Below are 19,979 nucleotides of genomic sequence, written 5' to 3' on the forward strand. Positions count from 1 at the left end.
TGGTCCATCCACTCTCTAGGGCAGGTTCTGGGGACCAGGGTCTTCACCCAAGCCCTGCTTCACTTAAGCTTGCTAACCCAAAGCCATAGCAGCGTGTGTGTGTGTGTGTGTGTGTGTGTGTGTGTGTGTTGTTTGTGTGCTGGTCTTTGAGCTTGAATTCAGGGCCTGAGCACTGACCCTGAGCGCTTTCTTGCTCAAGGCTAGTGCTCTACCACTTGAGTCACAGCTCCATTTTTTACTTTTTGGGAGATAAGAGCCTCAAGGGGACTTTCCTGCCCAGGCTGGCTTCTGTGATCCTCAGTTCTCAGCCTCCTGAGTAGCCAGGATGACAGGCTTGAACCAGGGGGCGCCGGGCACCGTGAGACTTACCTCCACTAAGCCAGCAAGGCCAGAGGTGAGCTGTGGCTCACTGGTAAAGCGCCAGCTGTGGGCGGAAGAGCTGAGGACGGCGCTCAGGCCCTGAGTTCAAGCCCCACGAGCGGCCCGCAATCACGCACACCATGTGGAAGCTTCAAACTTCCCTCCTTCCGTAAACCCCGAACCATCTCTCCTGGGTCCTCCCCGACACCCCCGGGGGAGAGCGACAGCCCGGGCTCCGCCTCCCCGACCTGGAAAAACTTTGCCTTGTAACACGGGCCCGCTGCCCCACTGCGGCCCGGCTTCGTCGCTCGCACTGCGCACGCGCACCGGGAGTCCGCCTGGAACCGCGCGCAGGCGCACTGCCACCTCCCCGCGCCTTCCGCCGCTGCCATGGCCGCGCCCGCCCCGGGCCTCATCTCCGTTTTCTCCAGCCCGCAGGAACTGAGCGCGTCGCTGGCGCAGCTGGTGGCGCAGCGGGCCGCGAGCTGCCTGGATGGGGCCCGCGGCCGCTTCGCGCTCGGCCTATCGGGCGGCAGCCTGGTCTCCATGCTGGCCCGCGACCTGCCCGCCGCCGCCGCCGCCGCCGCCGCCGGGCCCGCTCGCCTCGCGCGCTGGACGCTGGGCTTCTGCGACGAGCGCCTGGTGCCCTTCGAGCATCCCGAGAGCACGTTCGGGCTGTACCGGGTGAGCGCGCGGGGGTCGCGCGGGGTCACGCCGGGGCGGCGCGGGGTCACGCCGGAGCCGCGCGGGGTCACGCCGGGGCCAGGCGGGGGCTGCGCCCCAGCCCGGGCGCGCAACTCTGCCCCGCGGCCTTCGGGCCGCCCCCATGCCCCCGGGGTGGTTGTCGGGGGCTCGGGCTCAGGTCCCTACGGATCTGGACGTCCTGTCTCACAAACAGGGAAACTGAGGCACGGAGGAGCCACGGCCCTCCCTGCCGTCCGTACGTGGGAGCGGCGGCGGGCTTTCCCGGGAGCTCCGTGGGGAGATCTTCGCGGTGGCATCGCCGGTGACATTGTTCCCCCGCCCGCACAGACGCACCTGCTCTCCAAACTGCCCGTCCCCGACAGCCAGGTGCTCAGCATCGACCCCGCGCTGCCGCTCGAGGCGGCCGCCGAGGACTACGCAGCCAAGCTGAGACAGGTGGGGCAGGCCTGGCCGGGCCATGCTGGGCAGGGCTGGGCTCGGGCCTGCGGTCACCCTGGAAACTGCCCCCCACCACTGCTGGCCGCGCCTTAGGTCCTCAGTCTTGTAGCTCCTCATTCCCGGTCTGCAGCCCCTGACATAGACAGATGAGAAGCCGGTTTGCTGGATGCGCCTATGACCCCAGCACGTGCGGGGCTGAGGCAGAGCAGCAGGGCTGCAGCCAGTCCTTGCTTCAAAAATACAAAAGTTTAACCGGCACCGGTGGCTCACACCTATAATCTACTCAGGAGGCTGAGATCTGGGATCATGGTTCAAAGCCAGCTTGGTCAGGAAAGTCCATGAGACTCTTATCTCAAGTTAAAAAAAAAAAAAAAAAAGCAGAAGTGGAGCTGTGGCTCAAGTCAACCTTGAGCAAATAAACCGCAGGGACAACACTCAGCCACTGAATTCAAGCTCCAGGACTAGCACCCCCTCCTCGCATCCCCCCCCCCCAAAAAAAAACAACACAAAAATGTCCATTTGTCCTGTGACAACTACAGAACCCATGAGAGGAATTGACTCCAGGGGCATAGAACCTGCATGTGCACTCCCTCAGCAGTGAGGACCTGTTTTTGCTGTTGGGCCATTTGGATATTTATAACATTATTTCAGGCCACACACAATTTATCAATGCAGGGAGAAGTCAGTCTGCTATGAGAATCACATGGCAAGCACTTGTGTCTGGTTATTTGCCTGTGGCCAGAGGGCTCAGGGTCCCCTACCCTTGGTGCCCCTGAAGGCCTTGGTCTTCCTTAGGGCAGTAACAGGGCAGGACTCCCAGGCACACACACCCTTGGGGGAACTGTGACAGGTGCATGTGCTCTGCTTAGGCACCAGTCCAATGGGAGCTGTAAGAGCCTGAGGATCCAAACGTACAGCTGTCCCTGTGTCCTGTCAGTCCTTCGCTTGGACGTGTTGACATCTTCTCTTCCCCACCAGGCCTTCCAAGACGACGCCATTCCAGTGTTTGACCTGCTGCTCCTGGGCGTGGGCCCTGATGGCCATACCTGCTCTCTCTTCCCGGGCCACCCCCTCCTGCAAGTGAGAACCAGATACCAATCTTGCAGTCCATGTCCCCAGCCTTGGCCACTACCCACTCAGCCTTCTGAGCCTCCATTTACCCATCTTAACACATGAATATGAAACCAGATGCCAGCAGTGCATGCCTGTAGTCCTAACCACTCAGAAGGCTGAGATGTGGAGGGTTTTGCTTTGAAGCCAGACAGCCCAGGCTTGAAGATCCTCAACATCCCATCTGAAAAATAACCAGCAAAAGGCTGGGCTGGCAGGGTGTCAGTGGCTCACGTCTGTAAGCTCCAGCTCTTCAGGAGGCTGAGATCTTAGGACCAAGGTTCAAAGCCATTGCAAGTAGGGAAGTCCATAAGACTTTTTTGTTGTTGTTGTTGTTGTGGGGCTTGGCCTGGGTGCTTTCCCTGAGGGCCTCTTTGTGTTGAAGACTCTACCACTTGAGCCACAGAGCCACTACCAGTTTTTGAGTGGTTAATTAGAGATATGAGACTCATGGGGACTTTTGTGCCTGGGCTGGCTTTGAACTAGAATCCTCAGATGTCAGTCTCCTGTGTAGCTAGGTCATGAGCTCCTGGGACCCGGCTCCATGAGAGTCTTATCTCCAATTAACTTCCAAAAAAGTCAGAAGTGGAGCTGTGGCTTAAATAGCACAGTGCCAGCTTTGAGCAAAAGAGCTCAGGGACAAGTCAGGCACTGGTGGCTTAGGTCTGTAATCCTAGCCACTCAGAAGGGTGAAATCTGGGGATGGTGGTTCAAAGCCAGCCTAAGGCAGGAAAGTCTGTGAGACTCCACTAAACTACCCAAAAAACTAAGTGGAGCTGTGGCTGAAGTGGTAGAGTGCTAATAACCTTGAGCAAAGTAAGCTCGGGTAGCACCCAGTCCCTGAGTTCAAACCCAAGAACTAGCAGACACACACAAAAGGCTAGGCTGGAGGCTTGGCTCACATGCTAGTGCACCAACCAAGTGAGCTTGAGATGTTAAGTGCAAATGCAAAACAACAAAAAAAACCCACAAATGTGGACATGGGCTGAGTGCAACTCATTGGCAAATGCTTGCCTCACCCATGTAAGACCCCATCACACCCCCAGCCCTGGAGAAACAAGTGACCTGGTCTTGTCCTGTCCCCTCAGGAGCGAGACAAGATTGTGGCCCCCATCAGTGATTCCCCAAAGCCACCGCCCCAGCGTGTGACCCTCACGCTGCCAGTGCTCAATGCTGCTCGGACTGTAATCTTTGTGGCCACTGGAGAAGGCAAGGCAGCTGTCCTGAAGGTAATGGCTGGAGGTCCTATTGGGGGCAACTGGGTAGGATATGGCCCCAGCACCACTCTGGGGGATGTATGGAAAGATTCGTTAGTAGCTCTTGGGTTGAAGGAAAATGAAAGCCATGGTTATGGGCTACTTAGGAATTCACAACAAGAAAGCAGAGTTATTGAGATGAGGCCAAAGTGGCACCCAGAGGCAAACTCATAGCATCAAAGGTGTTTTAAAAAATGAAGTAGGGAGGGGCTGGGAATGTGGCCTAGTGGTAGAATGCTCACCTCGCATACATGAAGCCCTGGGTTTGATTCCTCAGCACCACATACATAGAAAAAGCCAGAAATGGCGCTGTGGCTCAAGTGGCAGGGTGCTAGCCTTGAGCAAAAAGAAGCCAAGGACAGTGCTCAGGCCCTGAGTTCAAGCCCCAGAACTGGCCAAAAAAAAAAGTAGGGAACAAGCCCTCTTTTCTAGAACTAGAAGGTCAATAATGTAAATGTAGGAAGAATTAGGAGAAATAATCAGAAGAGGTGTGGGCACCAGTGGCTCACCCCTGTCATCCTAGCTACTCAGGATGATGAGATCTGAGGATCACAGTTTGAAGCCAGCCTGGGCAGCAATGTCCATAAGATTTTTTTTTATTTCCAATTAACCACCAAAAAGCTGGAAGTGGCACTGTGGCTCAAGTGCTAAAGCACTAGTCTTCAGCCAAAAAGCTTGGAGACAGTGCCCAGGCCCTGAATTCAGGCTCCCAGACTCACACACATATCCAATCAGAAGTTGATGAACTGCTTAAATAGGTTTTTTATTATAAATAAGAATGCTTTCTCCAAATACCATCAACTCACAGAAGTTTGATTTGTCTCTGGGCAAATCCAAAATCCAAAACATTTGAGCTCTTGCTGAGCATAGGTGTGAACTGTGTCTTGCACACATTTATTCACAGTGTTACAATGTTACCTGGCCTGTGGGCCTGTCCTGGGCATCTCATTTACATATGCAAATGGCCCAGAGTCAGGGAGTTGTTCCTTTGGTGGCATTTGAACGAAGGGTCACTCAGCCAATGCCACCCTTCCCTGATCTCTGTGGGTCCTCAGGTGTCGTGGGGTCCTCGGGCACTCAGTGGGAGGTCCTGGGGGTGGGTCCCTGGTGTCAGGTGCGCACAGTGGGAGGTCCTTGGGTGTCAACAGTACTTGGTGTGGGGTCTCCAGGTGTCAGGGATGCTTGGTGTGGCATCGCTTGGTGTCAGGTGCACAGTGTGGGGTTCTCAGGTGTCAGGGGTGCTCCATGTGGGATCTCTGGGTGTCAGGTGCTCAGTATGGGGTACTTGGTGTGGGGTCCCTGGGTGTCAGGGGCTCTTGGTGTGGCATCCCTGGGTGTCAAGAGCACTTGGTGTGGGGTCCCCAAGTATCATGGGTGCTCAGTGTGGGGTCCTCAGGTTGTTAGCTGGTCCATTCTCAGTACTGTCTCTATCTATATCTCAAGAATATTGGGTGTCAGGTGCTCGGTGTGGGGTCCTCAGGTGTCAAGGGTGCTCGGTGTGGAGTCCTCAGGTGTCAGGGATGCTCAATGTGGGTCCTCGGGTGTCGGGGCACTTGGTGTTGGGTCCTTGGGTGTCAAGGGTGCTTGGTGTAGGGTCCCTGGGTATCAGGGGTGCTTGGTGTGGGGTCCCTGGGTATCAGGAGTGCTTGGTGTGGGGTCCCTGGGTATCATGGGTGCTTAGTGTGGGATCCCTGGGTGTCAAGTGCTCAGTGTGGGGTCCTCCGGTGTCGGGTGCTCGGTGTGGGGTCCTTGGGTGCCAAGAGTGCTTGGTGTGGGGTCCCTGGGTATCATGGGTGCTTAGTGTGGGATCCCTGGGTGTCAGGTGCTCAGTGTGGGGTCCTCCGGTGTCGGGTGCTCGGTGTGGGGTCCTTGGGTGCCAAGAGTGCTTGGTGTGGGGTCCCCAGGTGTTGGGTGCTCAGTGTGGGGACCCTGGGTGTCAGTGGGGGTCCTCACACACCGTCTTCCACCCCCCCGCCCCCCCGCAGCGCATCCTGGAGGAGCAGGAGGAGAACCCGCTCCCGGCCGCGCTGGTGCGGCCACACACAGGGCAGCTGCGCTGGTTCCTGGACGAGGCGGCCGCACGCCTGCTGACGGTGCCCTTCGAGAAGCATTCCGCCTTGTAGCACTCAACCTCTGGGCTGGGCCCTGCTGGTCCCTGGCCCCACTGGCGGCCGGGCACAGGCCACGGTGTGTGGAGCACTGCATTAAAAGGAGCTTTGCTGAGGAGACCCTGCTCTGCTGTGTGGTGCTCGTGATTGGCAGCAGGCCAGGGATCTGGCTGTGCGCGTCTCATTGCCCTGGCCTCTGCTTAGCATGTATGGAGGCTCCCTGGGTTTCCTGGGGCGCCAAGTGCCTGGCATTGGTGATCAAGAGGATTATTTTGAGGCTAGTGCAGCTCAGTGATGAGCACCTTCCCCATGTAGGAACGGCTTGGGTTCCATCCTCTGTGCATGGGTGGGGGCCTGGGGCCAGGCATGGACTTGGCCAGAGGGTCCCTTCTGTGCCTCCTGGCTTCCAAGACTGCTCCCCGGGGCCTGCAGACTCACCATCCTAGTGCCCACCTCTTCTTCCCCCTCCTGGGACACTGTCCTGCCCTCAGAGCCTCCCCACCCAGGGGCAATTTCACCTCTGCCTCCTTGATGCCGTGGCTAAGGCCTTATTCCAGATGGGGTCCAGGGCTCCGATGGGGGACGTAGTTCAGCCCCACAACACGCGAAATGTCTCTTGAGCCCAAGGTGGCTGCCAATGCTCCAGGTGTTGTCCCCACAGTCCATCACTGGGAGGAGGAGGAAGAGAGTCACTGCAAGGAAACAGCAAGGCTCCTCCCCTGGCACTGTCCACACATAGACATGTCTGCTCTGCATGCTCCAGTGCTGTGCTCCTCCAGGCTCACCGGTGGTGGCCTGCTCAGCTCTGGGGCTCCAGGGCACAGCTTGCAGCCCAGGCTGTCCCGAGGTGCTCACCGGCCCAGTGGAGCCCCAGTGGGGCCACGGTGGGAATTGAAACTCCCAGGTGGAGGCAGTTGTGCAGGGTGGGCGAAGCTGAAACCAGAATTAAGTTTCCTTCACCCGCCCCTTGGGCTCCTAGGGGAGGAAGTGGGCTGAACACCAGGGCCAGTGGAAGGCCAACAGCCCAGCTGGGACTTGGGCAGCAGCAGGTGGCAGAGCCCCACCCTGCATTGGGGGGGGGGTGGCAAGTGAGGGTGAGATGGGAGCAGGGTCATCCCGGGAGGGGACATTCTTGATATACGCTGGGCACCTAGCCTGCCTCATGGCCCAGGGTGGCTACTTATGCCCAGTGATGATGCCCACAACACTAGAAGAAAAGGAGACTAAGGAAAACCCAGGGCCCACCATAGTCGGTGGATACCTGGCTGCCCACCTGGGCTTCTACCTAGCAAACGGCCAGAGGTCTTGGGGGCCTGCTCCCCCCCCCCCCCGCGCCCGCACCTTGGGGCCATTGTGCAGCCTGAGCTCGCTGCTGGCCTACTCTGCGGAGAGCACAGGGTGGAGACACGGCTCCCTCCTACTCCTGGGCCCTGCACACACAGGGCCGAGCCAGCCCGGGAGCACAGGTACAGCGTCTGGGGCTGGCACCCATGGGGCAGCTGACCTGACACTGTGCAGAGGAGGCCCAGGTGCAGGAGGGTGCTAGTGGAAGCTGCTGCTCTCTTTTTTTTTTTTTTGGCCAGTCCTGGGCCTTGGACTCAGGGCCTGAGCACTGTCCCTGGCTTCTTCCCGCTCAAGGCTAGCACTCTGCCACTTGAGCCACAGCGCCACTTCTGGCTTTTTCTATATATGTGGTGCTGAGGAATCAAACCCAGAGCTTCATGTATACAAGGCAAGCGCTCTTGCCACTAGGCTATATCCCCAGCCCCTGGCAGCTGCTTTTCTGTGAGCCTCATGTTGGGGGGGGGGGGGGCAGGGAGGCAAAGGCTCCCCTGGCCCACAGCGACCTGCCAGCCCGCTCAGCGGCCCCGCCACAGCCCGGCTTTGGGGAGGGGGAGTGTCTACTGCTGGGATGGGAGCATGGGACCCTGTTTGAAGCATGGGTGGGAAACATCTCCAGTGGTAAAAATGCCTACCAAGTGAGGCTGAGTTCAAACCTCCATCTTCACTGGGTGGGGGAAGGTTCAGAGGCAGAGCACTTGTATTTCCCCTCTGCACCCCAACCTCCCTTGGGGCTGCCCCAGGTCCCCCACAGTAACCACAGTCCCTTGCATCTGTGTTCCTGGAGACAGGCCCAGGAGAAGGCAGGGCGGGGCGGGGCAGCCCCCAGCAGGGCCAGGGTGGTGGTGCGGTCCTGCCCTGCCGAGCTGAGCCCTGGCTGGTGTCCCCAAGCAGGATGGGTGTGCGGGCCTCAAGTCCCCTGGACAAGCAGCAGCAGCAGCATGTAAGAGGTGAGTGGGGGGTGCCTGGGCCGGGAGATCTGAGCCCGACTGTGTGTGCCTGGGTCAGTGAGCTGGAGGAAGGGGGCAGGGGCAGGGGCTGCTCCTTGGGAGGGATTGTCCTTGGGGAGGCTGTGGCCACGAAGGCTGCAGGCATGGGGCAGCAAGAGGATGCTCCAGACAGGAGGGACGGCATGTGCAAAGGCCTGCGTCCAGTCTCCCGCATTCCAAATTGGCACAGCCCTCATTACTGTGTCCTGGAAATGGCCCCCTTCCATCTGGCAAGCTTTTCCTCTGGGAAAAGCCCTACTGTGTGTATGCCTCTTCAGTGTCTGACTGCATAAACTGGGCCTTCCACCCCCTCCTAGAGGCTTACAGAGGATAAATGTCTACTTTCTCTCTTATGGAGAACGGGAAGCAGGGTCTCATGGCCCTGCCATGGGTGGCAGAACCCAAGGTACTCTGGTAGCACAGAGTGGCTGCTGGATTCCAGCCATCAGGTCTGCTCTCATCTGGGATGATGGAGTCTTGCCTTTTCTTGTTATTTTTGTGGGAGGGCTTTCTTTCGCGTGCATATGCGGTCCTGGCCTGGCGCTTATCTTTACTCACGTAAGGCTGGTGCTCTCCACTCTAGCCACACCCCCACTTCCACTCATTTTGGTTGACCGGGTTCCTCAACTAGCCTAGTACGTGGGCAAACTTACAGTGGTCCCGCCTGGACCTCTGGAGCTGGGAGCCGGGCCGGCCTGCCCGGTGCGTTGCCCTGCAGCGCTCCCCTCGCCCTCAGCGTGGCGCCAGCACCCCATCCACCTCCTCCCCTCCCTCCCACTCCCTCTCTGCCTCCACTTCCTCAAGCTTCTCGTTGCCGCCTGGGCTGAGCATCGGCAAGTCCCAGGACACGGGGGACCTCCGGCCTCGCGCGTCCGCCTCCATTCGCGGATTCGCGGTCTCCGTGGGGCAGCGAGGTTACGCAAGGCCAGGGCCTCGCGCTTACTAGCTGAGCTCAGGCCTGCGTTGGGGGAGTGGGGGGTGGCTCGTGGCGGCTCCGGCCCGCCGGCGATCCCCGCCGCACCCCTCGCCGTTGTGCCCGGTTTCACAGAGCGCATGGATGCCCTGCTGAGGACCTTCCTGCCCCACTACCGCTCCCAGCTGGCTGCCGCCGTCCTGAGGCGGCTCTCTGAGGAGCGGGACCCGGGGAGGCCGGCGGGGGCGCAGCTGCTCCGCAGCCAGGTGGGGGCCGCGGGTAGGCGGGGCCTCTGGGCGCGCGGAGGGGCGGGGCCTCGAGGCGGAAGCCGCAGGGCGGGGCCTCCACGCCGCGGGTGGGCAGGGCCGCGAGGCTCGCGGGGCGGGGCCTCCGCACGTGCCTGGGGGCAGGGCTTCGATCCCGATCCGTGGGGCCACTTCTGCCCCGGGCTGGTGAGCCCCCCCTTCACCTCCTCTTCCTGACCAGAAGCTGCCCCGGGTCCGCGAGCACCGAGGGGCCCTGGCGTGGCTGCGGGGCCGCCCGCCGCGGTGGCAGCCGGTGTTCTGCGTCCTGCGCGGGGACGGCCGCCTGGAATGGTTCGGACAGCAGGAGGTGAGAGGACACAGGCAGAGGCAGGGGCTCGTGCCGGATGGGTAAGCTGAGGCCAGTGGCCAGGATGGCCTTCAGACTTCCACTCCTCGCTGGGAGTTTGCAGAGATTCCTTGCAGCCCAAGACTGTTTCTGTACCTGTGATACGGGTATGGGAATTCTCAGACAGGTCGGACGGGTACAGGACGAGGGGCTCTAACACTGGGGAGGGAGGGGGCTCCAGCGGGGGGGACGGGGGAGGCAGGCGTCCCCAGCCCCCAGGCTCTCATCCTCTCCCCTAATGGTGCGACGCTGATGCCCACACCCCAGCCGGTCTTCTGGTTGCCCTTCGCAGGATTTCGAGAATGGGGGTCGCCCGCTGGGCTCCGTCGCCCTGACGGGGTTCTCTCTGGAGACCTCACGGCGGGATGTCCAACTTTGCGTGCAGCCCGCAGGTCAGCTCCACGCGGAAGACAGGGCGCCCGCCGCGGGTCCAGCCCTGGGTGCGTAGAGCAAGCATGGGGGGGGGGCAGCTCCAGGTGCTGCTGTGGGGCAGCCCTGGCCCTGGCCAGCCCTCCTGCTCTGGAGGGAAGAGCCCTCCACCCCCACGAGGGAGATGGCCCTTAGGCCACCTGAGCACAGCAGAGAACAGAGTAAAACCTGGTGTCAGCCAGCAGGTGCAGAGCTGGACACTGGCCAAAGGGCTGGCTCTCTCCCCTTCTGTCTCTTCTGCCTCACACTCAGAGCAGGAAAGGGGCCTGTGTGGTGCCCAGCACCCCCGCTACAGGTGCCCAGCCTTGCACCCCACCATTAGTAAGCACCAGGCTGGGTTGGTGCCTCTGCTCCCCGAGATGAGCATGGTGTGCCAGGGGCTTCAGGAGCACATCTCCAGGGATGGTATTGGGACAACCAGATGCAGACAAGAGTTCACATTTCCAGCCCTGCCTGAAGAACCCTGGCCCAGCCCAGGATGGGGAGCTACTGCCCCTGCCCTGCCTCTGGAGCAGGGGGAAGGCCAGGAAAGCCGCTTGGACAAGATGGCATTGCATATATGGGCGTATGGGCCTTAAAGTGCTACTAGCACTGTTTCTCTGGGCTGGGACAGCAGCACCATTTACCTTCTGCACTTCAATGCATTTTATTGTGTTCTGCCTGTCTCACTCTGCAAAGTAGAACAAAACCTGATTTAGGAGACCCCAAGTAAATCCACCCACAATAAAGCCAGTCATTGTGTCCAAATGGCTCTAGGCCATCAGTATCATTGCTAAGCACAGAGGGAAGCACAGAGCAGCTGGCAGCATTGGGCCTGAGTCTGGTTCCCAGAGGCCCATGGCCCACAGATGCAGGGTGGATACCACTCTGCTGCAGTGGTTGGGTTTTCAGCCTTTGGTAGTGGCTGTCTGAGAAGGTGGAAAACCATGCTGGGGTGGGTTGGTGGGGTCTACCCAGGGTGCCTCCAAGGGAAGACTGCTTCTATCCACCTTCAGATGACAATGCCCAGGAAAGGCCCACTGCCCTACCAGAGGTGCCAGCTCGTTTCCCCCTGTCTCTGTGGCACCCCTTCCGCCAGCCCCTCTGCTTCTCTGCCTCCAGTGCTGAGTTACAGCGTGCCTGGAGGCTGGCCCTGCAGAGTGCCGTCCGGCTGCGGGACACAGGTGGGTGCTGACCAAGAGACTGGTTCTGGGGCCAGAGGTCTTTGTCCCTTTGGAACCTCTCCGAGCCTCAGTTTTCTTGCCCATAAAATAGGTTGTTGGCCAGGTACTGGTGGCTCACACCTGTAATCTCAACTACTCAGGAGGCTGAGATCTGAGGATCATGGTTCCAAGCCAGCCTAGGGAAGGAAAACCTCTAGCCCTCTTGTCTCCAATTAACCACCCAAAAGCCAGAAATGGAGCTGTTGCTTAAGTGGTAGAGCACTAGCTTTGAGCATAAACGCTCAGGGACAGTGCCCAGGCCCTGAGTTCAAATCCTAGGACCAGTGTGTGTGCGCGCGCACACACACACACACACTCTCTCACACACACACGCACACGGAGTTGTGGGAGAGACAGGGGACACCAGGCAGTCATCAAGGATATGACTGGGCACAGAGGACCCGCAAGAGCTCAGCTTGTCAGGTGGAGGGAGCAGAGGGCTTCCTGGAGGAGGGAATGTTGAAGCTGAGGTCTGGAAAAGGTGAGGGGAGCAGCCAGGTGAAGAAGAGGAAGGGGATGGACACGTAGTTGCTCAGGTTGTTGACTGCACAAAGGTGCCTGCCAGGAGGGAGTATCCAGGGGCTGCGGTGAGGCCCGAGGAGCAAGTCTGGGACTGTGGTTCCCAGGGGGTTCCCTGACCGCGGAGCTAGTGGTCTCGAGGGCGGAGGTGCAGAGGTGGGTGAGACCCAGGTGTGGGGCTGTGCGTGAGCACTGAGTGGCTGCCCTTCAGTCCTGCAGCGCAGCCAGGACCCCGCTGCCCGCGCCTTCCTGGATGCCGTCCGGCTCTACCGGCAGCACTTGGGCCACTTTGGCGAGGACGACGTGACGCTGGGCTCGGACGCCGAGGTCAGTCCCCCTCCAGGCCCGTCGGTCCGCTCCCGGTCCGCGTGGTGCCCACAGCGTCTCCTCCGCAGGTGCTGACCGCGGTGCTGATGCGGGAGTTGCTGCCGGACCTGCAGGCGCAGACCTTGCCGGGCCTGCGGGGTGCGGCCTGGACGGAGGTAGGGGAGGCGTCTAGGCGGGAGGGGCCCTAGCCCGCCGCCCCGCGTGGCCCTCCCCACGCCCATCTCTTTTCGCGCGGCTCCCCGGCTTGGCCCGTGCAGCTCCTGGACACGGTCTACACAGCGGTCCTGGCCGAGGCCTCCTCGGGGCTCCGCGCCTTCCAGCCGGAGAAGAACGAGCTACTGGCGTCGCTGGAGAGGACCGTGCGCGCCGACCTGGACCAGACACTGCGGTTGCGCGCGCGCGCCGCGGGGAGAATTCGGGGTGAGGCGGGGCGGGGTCCGATAGGGAGGGGGCCATGGGGCGGGGCCAGATCGCGGGGTGGGGCCGTGAGGAGCGGGCGGGTGGGGGGTCTGGCTAGAAAGGGGCACGGCCAACGGTGTGGGCGTGGACAGGAGGTTGAGAAGGGCGGGGTCTATAGCCTGCAACTTCATTGGCTGGAGGGGCGGGGCCACGTGAGCGGGACTAGGAGGGCGGACAGGGCGGGGCCTAAGTGGCAGTGGCGTGGCCTGGAGGCTGTTACTGGTCCAGCCACTGGGGAGGCCATCTGGGGGGAAGGCAGCGCAGGGGGAGGCGGGGAGGGGCGTTCCACGCTGCCAGTACAACTTCGAGTTCGAATACGCCTGCCTCCCAGGCGGGGCCTCCGGCCAATCCTAGCTGCTCGGATTCCTCCTTGTAAAGTGGGTCGGGGAGGGTGCTCAGAGTCTGCGCTTCTGAGTGCCTCGCCCTGCTGAGCTCCGGCCCTCACCCACCCGTACCTGTCCCCCACCGCCTGCGGGTACCTTGCGGGGAGACCCAGCACGCCTTTTCTACTGCCAGCGGATGTCCAGGGCGCGCTGGAGTCGCGCCTGTGCCGGACACTGGACACGCAGCTGCCCCGGATGGCACGGGCGCTGCTGGGCGCCGCGGGGGCCGCGCTGGACGCGGCACGGAGCCTCCTCACCCGGGCCGTGGACCGCCTGACCCGCCGCTTGCGCGGGAGGCCCTCGGGCGCACGGCTGCGCAGGGAGGTGAGCGCAGGACAGCGCAGGCTGGGGGATCCAATGCAGCGTCGGTTCTGCACGGGAAATCTCCCAGATTTCCCCCCTACTCCTGGTTTGAGCAGCAGCAGCCCACCCCACCACCAGGCCTGGAGCTCTCGGCCCTCCTGCCTCGGCCTGCCCCAGTGCCAGGACCATAGGAGTGGCCGCAGCTTCTGCTTTATTTATATCTTAGTGCTGGCATTGGGACTTGAACTCAGGGCCTAGGCACTGTCCCACAGCTTTTTTTGCTCAAGGCTGGTGTTCTGCTACTTGAGCCACAGATCTGCATCCAGCTTTTTGGTGGTTAATGGGGACAAAAATCTCATAGACTTTCTTGCTAAGGTTGGCTTTGACCATGATCCTCAGATCTCTGCCTCCTGAGCAAGATGGTATCACTGATGTGGCCACTAGGCTGGGCTTGGCATAGGGTTTTCTTTTTTTTAATTTTTCTTTTTATTTTTTTGTAATTTATTTATTTATTTATTTATTTTTATATTTTTTTTGGCCAGTCCTGGGCCTTGGACTCAGGGCCTGAGCACTGTCCCTGGCTTCTTCCCGCTCAAGGCTAGCACTCTGCCACTTGAGCCACAGCGCCGCTTCTGGCCGTTTTTCTGTATATGTGGTGCTGGGGAATCGAACCTAGGGCCTCGTGTATCCGAGGCAGGCACTCTTGCCACTAGGCTATATCCCCAGCCCCCAAAAAATTTTTGACAAGGTGTTGTGCAAAAAGGGTACAGTTACATAGTAGGGCAGTGTGTACATTTCTTGTGCTATCTTACACCCTGTTTTTCTTTCCCTTCTCTAGGTCAGGTAGACATATATACAATACACAATGTACCAAGAACATCTACAGTAGCCACGTGGCCAAGCCCAAGAAAATTCGCCTAGGGCTTTAAATGTAATGTCAATATTAGACCATATGTTGACAGTAGTCTTATATGAACATACATACATAGCTTTTGAGCTATTGTATTCCACTGAGAGGTCAAATTTTGACCTTTATATGTTGAGTAGTTGTTTGGTTTTAGTTACATAATGTTGGGTCGCTGACCTAATCCTGTGGGAAATACCATTTGAAAAGCAGTTTTTGGTTTCACAGACCTGGTCTCTACTGTCTCTCCATCACCCCATCTTAACAGTCATATATCAGGGAGATCATGCCCCTTTGTTTTCTGTGTTCTAGGCTTGTCTTGCTCAACATTATTTGTTCAAGTTTTGACCATTTCCCTGCGAATAACAATATTTCACCTTTCCTAATCGCTATGTAGTATTCCATTGTGTATAGGTACCATATTTTTTGTATCCATTCATCTGTGGAGGGGCATCTGGGTTTTTTCCATATTTTGGCTATTGTGAATTGTGCAGCGATAAACATGGAAGTACAAATGTCTTTTTGATATCTTGGGGCCTGCTGTTCCGGGTAGATGGCATAGGGTTTTCAGTAGCCAGTGGAGTGATCCCAGAGTGGTTTGTTTCCCCAGGAGAGTGGGGCTGTGTGCTCTGCTACCACCCAGCCAGGTAAAGGCCAAGTAGAAAATTCAGGGAGCTGTGTGGGGCCCTGGTGAGGAGGCAGGGAAGACATGCATGGGTGCCCATCTCCTCTGCCTGGAGGACACTGCTCCTGGCTTTCCGGGATATACTGTTTCATGTCTGGTCGCCACACATCCGTGGTGGCAGCTGAGGCCCACAGTCTCCCTGACTCTCATCCTGGGCTCTGCTTTCCCTCCAGCTGATTCTGTTTTCCTCACTGACTGCCCGGGCACAGGTGTACGCGTTTGGAGTGATGCCATGGGACCCGGAGCTGATGCAGATGTGCTACCAGGAGGCCGAGCGGTGCCAGGAGCACCTGGCAGAGCTGGCCACACCATTTGGCTTCCAGGCCACCCGGAGCCTGGTGTTTGGGGTTCAGGATCTGGCACAGCAGGTGAGGGGTGGGCAATCTACCTTAAGGCAAAGTGAAGCAGTTTCGAGAAGTTGCATTTCAACAGGAGACCTGGCAGGCAGGTAGGCAGGCAGGTCAGCAGGTCCTTGACAGTTCTGGGGGCTGGGCTTGGACAGTGAGCAGCAGGGAGCTAAGGGTGTGAGGGAGGGAGGAGCCTGCGCATGGTTAGGAAGCTCAGCAAGTTGTGAGAAGCACAGCCTCTGGGGACAGGCCTGGAGGAGGCCGAGGCCAGAGTCTCAGTGGGAGGAGAAGGTGTCAGGAAGGTGAGAAGACAGGAGCAGCTGATGGGCATGGAACATGTGGAGAGGACAGTGTAGCCCAGTGCCCGCAGGCTGAACACAAGCACTGTGGAGCCTGTTGTCCTAGCGACGTCCTAGCTAGCTAAGGATTGCAGTTCAAAGCCAGGCTGGGCAGCAAAGTCCGTGAGACTCCAGTGAACCACCAGAAGCTCGAAGTGAAGCTGTGGCACAAGTGGTAGAGGGCTAGCCTTGAGCAAAGAAAGCTCTAGGACAGCGCCAGGTCCTGAGTTCAAGTCCCAGGATAGATACAAAAAAATAAGGCACTTCTGGACTGGGAATATGGCCTAGTGACAAGAGTGCTTGCCTCGTATACATGAAGCCCTGGGTTCGATTCCTCAGCACCACATATATAGAAAAGGCCAGAAGTGACACTGTGGCTCAAGTGGCTGAGTGCTAGCCTTGAGCAAAAAGAAGCCAGGGACAGTGCTCAGGCCCTGAGTTCAAGCCCCAGGACTGGCAAAAAAAAAAAAAAAAAGGCACTCCTGGTAGGTGCTGAACTCTGGCTGCCTTCAGCTCACTCCCCAGGCTGGGAAGGGGGGCATCTCCCCTGCCGGGCCAGCTGGCAGTGAAATGGGAATCCTGACTGAGGGGCGGCGAGGATTAAGGAAAAGGAAAAATAAGGCAAGAGAAAAAAGACAAGAGACAAAGATGGGGTACGGGAGGTCTGCAGCCGCAAGGTTGAACCTCAAGACTGCAGCAACAGTTTATTTTCAACTCCCAGCTTATATGCAGTTTTGGAACCAGGGAATAGCATAGGGTTGTTAAAATTCCAGTACACAAAGAGGCTTAGAAGTTTGCAACTTTTGATTACAGTAAACACAAGGTGACAAAGCAATTCCGGACAGAGGCTGTGGACAAATATCTTTGCCTTTAGCATATCCTGGCGGTAACAGTACAGCCAGAGGTGATAATGAACCTAGCTGCAGGTTTGGCTCCCGACATCTTGGCGACATCGGCACAGCCAGAGGTCAGGATGAGCTTAGCAGCTTGCTCAGCTCCCGACAATCTCCCACCAGGAGAAGAGGAGGAAGAGGAGGAGATGCGGGGGAGGGGGGGGCGGCGCACAGAGACCTAAGCCTGGGCTCTGGGGCCCACAGTTCCACCTCCTCCCACAGCTCCTTGCAGATGCCTTGGCCACCTTCTTGCAGCTGGCCGACCAGTACCTAACCTCGGCTCTGGACCCTGACCAGGCTGTGGGGCAGCTGGAGAGAGTCAGGGGCCTCGTGCTAAAGGTGAGGCGGCTGAGAGGGCTTGGCCAGCCCACCCGGGATGTGGTGGCCGCCCTCACGTCCTCCACCTGTGTCCTGCAGAGGCTCTCCTGGGACAGCGAGCAGGCGCGGTGGAAGTGCTCCCAGGGCTGGCTCCTCGCTGTCCTCCTGCCCTTCACTCTGAGCCAGCTGGGCCCGGGCCAGGCGGTGAGTGAGGGCTCTGGCCAGGCCTTCCTGACCCTCCCAGAGCCAGGTTTGGGACAGGGACCCCATGGCGCGCTGCTCCCTGAGGCTCTCTACCCAAGCCTGCATGCACTGTGCACCAGCTACCACAGGCCTGGGCACATGGAAGCAGATGGAGTGCGGGGTGTGTAGGGTCCAGGCAGTCAGCATGGCCCCCCTGACACCTAGAGGTAGCAAGTAGTTTGGAGGGGGGGGGGGCTCTTGCCTAGTTTGTGGGAGGCCCTGGGTTTATTCTTAGCACTGCAAAAACAATGGGAAGGAAAGACAGCCAGGAGCCTGTCTCAGTGTGGGCTGTGGGCAAAGTGTGAGTCCCTGAGTAGTCAGGGCTTCCTCCTTGGAGAAGAGGAGCAGCTGTGGCTGAAGCTGATGGCCTGGAGTGAGAGGGGAGGAGGGTGACCTCCTCCTGCTGTGGGGCGGGGGGGGGGGGCCCACAGGGCTCAGGGTCCAGGTGAGAGAGACAGGAGGGACCCAGCAGACACCTGCTGGAGTCCATGGAGGCCTGGTGGTGGGGGCAGCATAGTCCACCTGCATGATGAAGGACACAGGGTGTCCTCCCCACCCGGAGGCTGGAGGCTGGGGATGCAGCCCAGCCCCTCCCTGCCCAGCACGCACCCTTCATTTCTCTTCCTCCAGTCCATGAATCCCCTTGGGTCACAGTCCATTCTACTGAGGAGGAACCTGAGGCCCAGGGTCCCCAGCTGCTCAGGGAAGTGATTAGCTCCCCTTGTGGACTGCAGGAGTTCCACCCTCTGCCCTCCCCCATGTGTGCAGGAGCTGCTGGAGGCGCTGGGGGCTGCGGTAGAGGGGGACATGGCCGCAGGCGTCTATGAGGATGTTGTCCAGGAGGTCTTGCTGCAGAGGATCAATGAAGGTGGGCCCCGCCCCTCCTGTACACTTACCCTCTGACCAGGGCAGGCAAGTGGGGGCCATCCTGAGGCCTCTCTAAAGCCCAGGGCATTGGAGTGAGGCTGTGAGGGTCCTGTGGGTCCTGTAGTCCAAAACCTAGGCCTGCCCTCACCATGTAGCCATTCCACAGCTACTGCTGGGCTCTCTGGGTTGGCAGAACATGGCCAGGGGCTCCCCTGCTTGGAGATGGCCCCTTGGGTGGGACATGGCAAGTCAGAGCTGCAAGAGTCCAACATGGTGGGCTCCCCAGAGCCAAGAGTAAGGGTGTGGCTGCCCTTGTCTGTGATGACTTCTTTTGGAACAGCTGGCATGGTTGTTTTTCATGCTTCCATTTATACATTTGTCTATTTAACCAGTCCTGGGCTTGAACTCAGGGCCTGAGCACTGTCCCTGGCTTCTTTTTTGCTCAAGGTTAGCACTCTGCCACTTGAGCCACGGCACCACTTCTGGCCGTTTTCTGTATATATGGTGCTGGGGAATCGAACCCAGGGCTTCATATATACAAGGCAAGCACTCTTGCCACTAAGCCATATTCCCAGCCCCCATTTATACATTTATTTGGTACCAGAATTCTTTGAACTCAGGGCTTCCTGCCTGCTTGGCTGGTGCTGTATCACTTGAGTCTTCCCCCAGCCTGACTTTTTGTCAGTCAGGAGATTTGAACTCAGATCCTGGGTGCTGCCTCTGAGCTTTTCCACTCAAGGCTATTGCTTGCTCTACCACTTGTTCTACCTCCAGTTCTTTGGTGGTTCATTGAAGATAAGAGTCTCATGGCCTTTTCTGCCTTGGCTGGCCTCGAACCATGATCTTCACACCTCTGCTTCCTGAGTAGCTGGGATTACCAGAGTGTGAGCCACTATCCTGGAACTGGGATTTGAGTTTGGGACTTGTTTTCTACTGCTGAAGCCATACCTCCAGCTCTAGCTGATGCTTTAGGTAGAAAAAAGAAAAGCTGTTTTCTGACTGCCAAACTAAATGTAGAAAGGGGTGCTCGAAGGGTGTTACTTAAGAGGCATCTTCAGTTGATGCCTTCCACATGCTGGCAGTAGTGGTGGCTCCCTGCTGGGTGGAGCCTGTGGGGATTGACCAGCACTGTCTGCCCCAGGCACAGCCACCACAGAGGCCCCTGGGAGCTGGTATCTGGGGTCCCTGGATGCATCTGGAGTGTATTTCTTTTTGCAGAACTGAGGAAGGCACTTGGTGCCAGCAGCATCTCTTGCCCTGTGACTGACTGGGCAGAGGCCCCATGGGCCCAGGAGGGAGCAGGTGAGGTCCTGGGTATTGTCAGTGACTTGTTGGGGCTGGGAAGGACCACAGGGCGTGGATTCCTCCCCTCCTGAGCACACACGTGCTCTCAGCCCACGGGATCACAAATGGGTGACTGTGTCCCATCTCAGCTGGCCAGGTGTGGCAGGACATCTCCCAGCACCCCTTTCCCATCCTCTACCCTGGAACAATGGTGGGTCAGCATGTGAGGGTCCCCCACACAGCACGACTGATGCTGGGAAACAGGCGCACGCACACACATCACCTCACAGAAAGGCCGTGCGGCCTCAGAATCTCCTCCTCCTCTTCGTTTTTTCCTTATCCTGCCCTTGCCTATTTCCCTTCTGTTTGGTGGGCTTTGCTGTTCAGACCCCACCACCAACGTGTCCTTCACAGGAGCTGGCCCTGTCTGACTTCCTGGGACCAGAGCTGCTGGACCTGGGCCTTGTCCTCCTGCCGCCCCCCCATGAATGCCCCGGGCAGGGCTGGGACCTCAGGTTGGCGGCGTGCACTGTACCTTGCCTTGGTGCATTTGCTTCAGACCCTTCCCAAACCCAGGGCTTGTCACTAAAGCTCTGTCGATTCCATT

At 58.8% G+C, this 19,979-nt stretch overlaps 3 protein-coding genes across 3 annotated transcripts in view; all 3 read left to right on the forward strand.

Annotated features, from left to right (window-relative positions):
- Nucleotides 1-16,968, forward strand: part of Slc27a1 (solute carrier family 27 member 1) — a 31,246-nt gene extending 14,278 nt beyond the window's left edge. The window contains exon 13 of the transcript XR_007210421.1: nt 16,958-16,968. The gene's annotated coding sequence lies outside the window, so the exon portion shown is untranslated. The remainder of the gene's footprint in view (nt 1-16,957) is intronic.
- Nucleotides 716-6,097, forward strand: Pgls (6-phosphogluconolactonase). The gene is made up of 5 exons (XM_048342547.1): nt 716-1,044; nt 1,393-1,500; nt 2,482-2,583; nt 3,702-3,842; nt 5,855-6,097. Exons 1-5 carry the CDS (start codon nt 751-753, stop codon nt 5,990-5,992), a joined length of 783 nt encoding a protein of 260 aa, XP_048198504.1. The 5' UTR covers nt 716-750; the 3' UTR covers nt 5,993-6,097.
- Niban3 (niban apoptosis regulator 3) lies at nt 8,001-19,977 on the forward strand. The gene is made up of 15 exons (XM_048342545.1): nt 8,001-8,268; nt 9,356-9,486; nt 9,707-9,832; nt 10,164-10,263; nt 11,296-11,463; nt 12,233-12,348; nt 12,417-12,503; nt 12,606-12,768; nt 13,324-13,514; nt 15,292-15,450; nt 16,883-16,999; nt 17,078-17,182; nt 17,990-18,089; nt 19,307-19,390; nt 19,787-19,977. Exons 1-15 carry the CDS (start codon nt 8,214-8,216, stop codon nt 19,801-19,803), a joined length of 1,719 nt encoding a protein of 572 aa, XP_048198502.1. The 5' UTR covers nt 8,001-8,213; the 3' UTR covers nt 19,804-19,977.
- The last annotated feature ends 2 nt before the right edge of the window (nt 19,978-19,979 follow it).

Source organism: Perognathus longimembris, chromosome 3 (genome assembly GCF_023159225.1).
Source record: "Perognathus longimembris pacificus isolate PPM17 chromosome 3, ASM2315922v1, whole genome shotgun sequence".
Classification (NCBI taxonomy): domain Eukaryota; kingdom Metazoa; phylum Chordata; class Mammalia; order Rodentia; family Heteromyidae; genus Perognathus; species Perognathus longimembris.

Coding starts and splice junctions, on each gene's coding strand:
- Pgls (XM_048342547.1), top strand. CDS start 751: ATGGCCGCGCCCGCCCCGGGCCTCATCTCCGTTTTCTCCAGCCCGCAG. Junction 1,045..1,392: donor GCACGTTCGGGCTGTACCGG/GTGAGCGCGCGG, acceptor CCGCCCGCACAG/ACGCACCTGCTCTCCAAACT. Junction 3,843..5,854: donor GCAAGGCAGCTGTCCTGAAG/GTAATGGCTGGA, acceptor GCCCCCCCGCAG/CGCATCCTGGAGGAGCAGGA.
- Niban3 (XM_048342545.1), top strand. CDS start 8,214: ATGGGTGTGCGGGCCTCAAGTCCCCTGGACAAGCAGCAGCAGCAGCAT. Junction 12,769..13,323: donor CGCCGCGGGGAGAATTCGGG/GTGAGGCGGGGC, acceptor TTCTACTGCCAG/CGGATGTCCAGGGCGCGCTG. Junction 17,000..17,077: donor TCAGGGGCCTCGTGCTAAAG/GTGAGGCGGCTG, acceptor TGTGTCCTGCAG/AGGCTCTCCTGGGACAGCGA.